Genomic DNA, 6651 nt, shown 5'->3' on the forward strand with positions numbered 1-6651 from the left:
CGCCTCCTTGAATCTAGGGGAGGTTCCAATTTCAATAACCGTCTATCAGAACATTATATAAACGCTTATTCAGACAAAGCAAAGGTACGTTTTGGATTCACTCCTAAAAAGTTGGAACTCCAAAAATATAGAGAAAAAAACTAACTTTGTCATCGGAGGGTTCTTGGCTGGCAACCCCGATCACCTTTGATCGCTTTTCTTTCTTTTTCAGGCCGTTGATAGAGCAAGTGGTCATCCAAGCACGGATCATCCAGCCAACTGATTTTCTTTGCATCATCACTAACATCACATTTGACTGTATTTTTCTCACATTTGACCAAAATGGCCCCGTAACCTAAAAAATTACTGAAATACACTTAGAACCTAAAAAATGATTGTAATAACCCTCAAAACTTGAAAATTATTGAAATATCACTAACACCTAAAAAATGATCGAAGGACCCTTGAAATCTAAAATTGATCAAAATACCCCCCTTGAAACCTCTATTTGCATGACCAAAATGACAATAAAATTAATAGATTTGAAACTCATTGATTTTAAAAGCTTGATTTAGAAACCATTGATTTTTTAAATTCCTTGTTTAGGTATTTTTATACAATGAAGGATTTGAAATTTCATTGTTTGGATACCTAAACTTGGATTTGGATTTAGATTTGTGTGTTTTTAGACCCCTTAAAACAACCAAATTAACCTAGTTATTTAGCCAAGTTATTAACTTAGGTAAATTATACAGATCTAGATTAACACAAATATATCATATCATGCAAAGTAGTGAAAATATAAAGAACACAATGATATGATGACCCAGGAAAACCAAACTGGTAAAAAACATGGGGAGGATTTAACCTAGCTATCTTTAAGGTAAAACTAAATCCATTATGAAAGAATCAAAATTTGTATAATAGCTGACACGACCACGTGTAAGCTCCGAGACCACGGACTCCTTCTTTCTTGAATTCTCCAGCAAGTACAAGTATTCCCGCTTGTGTATCTTTAAGCTCTTATGGCAGCAACTGAATAATCATCAAGCTCTTGAATAAATCTCTTTCTTGATGATCCTAAGTTTGTGTGAAGGCAAGCACCTCTTAGATCTCATAAGAGATTCACACAAACAGTAATATGAGCAACCTCAAAAACATGACTAGGGTTTGCTTTTTATACCTAGGACAAAACATAAAACCCTACATGTCATATGGGCTTAGGGCTGAGTTGGAAAATCTGTAGAAAAAAAAATCTGCACGACTTTCGATTGGTCGAGTCTAATTCTTGATCGATCGAGCCGGGTAGAATTGCACAGTAACTTCTGCAGCAACTCGATTCCAACTTTACATTAAAGACACATACTTTGAGTAATCTAAACAAGACTTAAACGTTTTGATCATGGTTTGTCAATATTATAAATTAGAGTTCTAATACATTTAAACCTAAAGGTCTTAGAATCTAACAAACTCCCCATTTGGCAATCCGTGACAAAACACAAACATATCACAATGCTCAAAGTTTACATATAAATAGCCCATTACAAATATAAAGCCCAACATAACAAATTCAACCTAACTACTATCCATCAGTTGCAAGTGTAGACAGCAACACGACTGAATCAACCTGTATATTCCTGTAACACTTAACAAACACATAAACGCATGTGTGGAAAGTACAAGTAAAACAACATAACTTCTCTACACCATATATGCACTTCCCTTTTTGTGACAAATTATCAAAGGGCAGTCACTCATCATCAAAAGGAGGTGGCGGTCTAATACTCTCCAAGTCTACTCGTAAGGCTCGAAACTCATCAAACATGTCCACCAAAAGTTGACCATGAGCCGCCTAAACGGTCATGATAGTCTCCAACATACGTCGAATGTCTGAATCATCCAAAGTAGGTGGCAGAGGAACATCAGCAGCAGCAGCAGCATAAGGATCGTCAGACACCTCAGCAGAAGTATCACCTGTAGAGGAGGGAGGAAGAGGAGGTACAATACCCGAAGACTCAACCTTAGGACGTTTAGAGCTTGCTCTCAACTGAGTAGCCCTCTGCCTAAGAAAGGTGGCACCTATAGGAGCAATAACATGAACGGGCTCAGATGCGGGAAACTCCTTTAAACCAAGATGGAGAAGAATCCTATGTATAAAAATAGGATGAAGAGTCCTATAAATTTTGTTCAAAGAACGAAGAAACAAATGAGGAAAACTAATAGGAGTATCCGTAACAAGAGCATACAAAAATATACATCGCTCCAAAGGAATGGTGTGCAGATGAGATATAGGCCATAAGGAATGACATACAATCCTAAAGAAAAGATAGTGAACCTCAGAGAGCTCAGCAGTAGTGATCCGAGGATCAAAACCCCACTGGATAGAAGACCCAGTGATGTAAGACATGATGTCATCTAGGGGAGGAGACACATCATAAGGATAGATAGGATGCTGAACAAGAGGCACCCCGAGAGCAGCAGCCACTACCGAAGGGGTAATGGTGTACTCATCACCACGAATCCAACTCCTAAGGACAATGTTGGAATCATAGACATGAATAGAGAGGTTAGAACAAAACTCCCTAATCAAGATAGCCAGAGGGGGTTGAGAAAAATCGAACAAAGACAACAAACCCCTACGCTCAAAGTTCCGCCTAATTTTGGGATCTACCTTATCTAAAAGAACCTGCCTCTCAGCCCAAATGTTTCTCTTAAGATTAAGAGTCTCAAAGGTCTCTTGGTGCTTTGCACTTAAGAATCTGTCACTCTCAAAGGATGGGGCAGAAGAAGAAGAGGATGACATATTGGCTCTAGTTTTCCTAGGCACATTGCTAAGGAGGGAAAAGACACACAGAAAAGAACCAAAAGAGAGAAACAAGAAAAACCAAGGGCAGACTGGATGTTAGCACAAAATAATATAGAAAAGATCAATTCTATATGATGCATGAACAGTGTAAGCAAATGATGGATGCTCTAATGTAGTGAGAATAAGTTCGAATTAACTTTAAAATCACAAAATTGGCTTGAGCATAGAGTTTATAACAAAAACCCAACAATTTGAAAAATCACTTGTACAATTTTCAAGACATTGACCAATTGATCATTACACAAGATAGATAATACATTAAAATGATCAAATTAATCAATCCAACAAGCCAATTTCATCAAATTAAACTTAATTGAACAAAACCCCGAATTCGGGTAGTTTCAAGCCCTAGAAATTCAATTTTTCTACAAAACTCCAAATTGATCAAATTAAATCATCAAGAACGGTTGTAAAGCACCCCACAACAAAAACCCATTGATCAATTGTGAAAGAAAATGTCTAAATCATCAAAAACCCAAAAAATCCTTAGGTGCGAAATACCCCTCAAAATGCATGATTTAATGCATGAAACATGAAAATAAATGAAAAAGGAAGGGTAGAATGGACATACCAGCCTTGGAGGACAAAATCCTTGCAAAGAATGTGGAGGAAAACAATGAAAATAGACTTTGACTCTTGGACCGGTTGAAAAAGAGAGAAAAAGTTTGAAAAAGTTTTTGAAAAGTGAAGAACATGTGAACTTTAATTCTTTAAAAAAAAAAAAATTTCTTGTGCAATTTTCGATCGTTCGAAAATAAGGTTCGATCGATTGAAAATGTCTTCGATTGATCCAACAACGATCAAGTACCGATCGAAACAAACAGAAGTTGACCAAAATTTTAAGCGCAATTTCGATTGGTTGAGAAACAGCTTCGATTGATTGAAATTTTGGAAAAATCAGATTTTTGAAAAACAACGCATTTTTATGCAGAAACTCCTCAAAGCAAAGAATTTTATGAATAAAATGCATGAGTATGAGATGAAATGCTTTTCAAAAACACATGATTTAAGCCCAGATTTCCCAACAATTTAAATTTTCACTCAATTCACTTTAAGTTCCCAAACTTCAAAATAAATTTTGCATTTAAACTCAAGGAAGTTTCAATCTTGGGTGGCTAACCAAAATCACACACAATAACATGTACAAAGTTTAGCAAAGAGTAACTTGTGTAGTGTGTGCAACTAGCAAAAACTTGAGAGACATGTGAGGTGATATGTGAATAGTAATTAAGCACACTTTTTACAAAATCCATCACATACGATTAAAAGAGACTATCCATCAAAGAGTTACATCATATAACTCTCACATCTCCTAAAATAAAAGCTTGCAATCATGTAAGTTTCTTGATTTGCCTCATAATTTACACACAAATTTTATTTGATTAGAAACTTATTAAGTATTAGCCGGGATAATGTACACACCAATTTTATTTTATTGAAATTATGAAAGTCCAATAATGTACACACCAATTTGAGCATTTAAATCAAGGCTACACCTTATGTTCTTTTTGCGCATGTGCTACACTTTCTCGAGTACAAAATCTTACAATATGCACTAAGGTGTTCATAATTGGCTAATAAACAGTGGTGAGATAATTATTTATGTCTTTCTCATTAAGTTCAAGTCCAACAATCAAAAGAATGTGATTTTAAGATTAAGATCATGTGATCAAAAACTATAAACATCTTCCCACACAACATGCACTACAAAACTCAAACTAGTAAGGTGCAATAAAATAAGCTCATCCAAGCTAAACAAGGTACATAAACATGTTATGTAAAGATAATATGGCTAACCTTGATTTCAAATCCAAGAGAACAAAGTGAAACACATTTTGTTTTCATTTTCCTTTATTATTATTATTATTATTATTATTTTTGATGAAACAAAAACAAAAACAACCTAGAATGAAATGCACGAATGTTATGCAATGCAAATCCTAGAAAAACAAAGAAAAAAAAACAATAAATACAAAAAAAAAAAATGGTCACAAAGAGTAGAGTAATGAAGCATAAGGACCATGAAGTCAAGAATGACTAGGGACACAGAATCACACCAATTACTTGACGAAGTTTCTCAAACTTACTTCTATCAAGAGGTTTGATGAAAATATCAGCATTCTGACGTTCAGTGGGGATATACTCAAGAGCAACAATCTTTCTTTCAACCAAATCCCTAATAAAGTGGTTTCTAATCTCTATGTGTTTAGTCTTAGAGTGTTGAATAAGATTCTTAGAGATATCGATAGTACTAGAATTATCACAATAAACAACCATGATGTCTTGTGATATCTCATAATCACTCAAAAGCTTTTTCATCCAAAGAAGTTGTGAACAACAACTTCCAGCAGCAATATATTCTACCTCTGTAGTGGACAGAGAGACAAAGTTTTGCTTCTTACTCATCCAAGCCACAAGTTTGGCTCCTACATAAAAACACCCACCAGTAGTGCTTTTTCTATCATCGGCATTACTAGCCCAATCAGAATCAAAGAATCCAACAAGAGAGAGATTAGACTCTTTGTTATAAAACAATCTATAATCACAAGTTCCACCAACATATTTGATAATACGTTTAACAACATTCAAATGGGAAACTTTGGGATTAGACTGAAATCTAGAATAAATACCAACACTAAAAGAAATATCAAGCTGACTAGTAGTTAAATACAAAAGACACCCAAACATGCTTCTATATAATGTAACATCAACATACTCACCTGATGGATCATTGGTTAATTTTGTATTTGCAGCCATAGGTGTTCTAGCATGTGCAGTCTTTTCAAGTCCAAATCTCTTGACTAGATTTCTTGCATATTTTGCTTGGTTGATGTAAATTCCAGATTCTGTTTACTTTACTTGCAATCCCAAGAAATAAGTTAGTTCACCAACCATGCTCATTTCAAACATTGCCTTCATTCATCTGCAAAAGATTGAGCAAGAAAATCATTAGTAGCACCAAAAACAATATTATCAACATAAATTTGAGCTACAACAAAGTAATCATTATCCTTTCGTATGAAGAGAGTAGTGTCTGCAAAGCCTCTTTTGAAACCATGTTCAGTGAGATATGCAGTTAACTTATCATACCAAACCCTTGAAGCTTGTTTCAAATCATAGAGGGCTCTCTTCAACTTGTACACATCACCCGGTCTGTGAGGGTCAACAAAACCCTTTGGTTATTCAACATAAACCTCTTCTTGCAACATGCCATTCAAGAAAGCACTCTTAACATCCATTTGATACAATTTGAAATTCAAATGACTTGCTATGGCCAAAAGTATCTTGATGGATTCCAATTGACCTACTGGTGCAAGGTTTCATCAAAATCAATCCCTTCTACTTGTGTGTACCCTTGAGCAACAAGCCTTGATTTATTTTTTATAACAGTTCCATGTTCATCAGACTTGTTCCTAAATATCCACTTAGTTCCAATCACATTGACTCCCTTTGGTCTAGGGACTAACTCCCAAACATCATTCCAAACAAATTGATGGAGTTCTTCATGCATAGAATTCACCCAATCAGCATCTTGAAGAGCTTCATCCGCCCTTTTTGGTTCAAATTGGGATAGCTAGCATGAGTGAGTGATTACATTTAAGGCTTTGGATCTCAATCTCATGTTATCATTCAGACTGCCCAATATGTTAGTGATAGGATGATATAACTTTACTCTTGAAGAGGGACCTTTGACCAGAGATGTGGAAGTACCTTTCTGTTTTGAAGAAGGACTAGGCTCTATTTGTCTTAGTTGAGTTTCATTAACTGGTGTAGATGGTTTTGAACTTGATGGTACTGAAACAACA

General features: G+C 35.3%; 1 protein-coding gene across 1 annotated transcript; it reads right to left on the reverse strand.

The window, feature by feature from the left end:
* Positions 1-4882: 4882 nt before the first annotated feature.
* On the reverse strand, positions 4883-5602 carry LOC142640132 (secreted RxLR effector protein 161-like). Its single transcript, XM_075814224.1, has one exon. It carries the CDS (start codon positions 5600-5602, stop codon positions 4883-4885), a length of 720 nt encoding a protein of 239 aa, XP_075670339.1.
* Between the last annotated feature and the right edge of the window lie 1049 nt (positions 5603-6651).

Source organism: Castanea sativa, chromosome 6 (assembly GCF_040712315.1).
Source record: "Castanea sativa cultivar Marrone di Chiusa Pesio chromosome 6, ASM4071231v1".
Lineage (NCBI taxonomy): Eukaryota > Viridiplantae > Streptophyta > Magnoliopsida > Fagales > Fagaceae > Castanea > Castanea sativa.

Bases quoted from the DNA above. Each gene is read 5' to 3' on its own strand.
- LOC142640132 (XM_075814224.1), bottom strand. From the start codon at position 5,602: ATGGCTGCAAATACAAAATTAACCAATGATCCATCAGGTGAGTATGTT.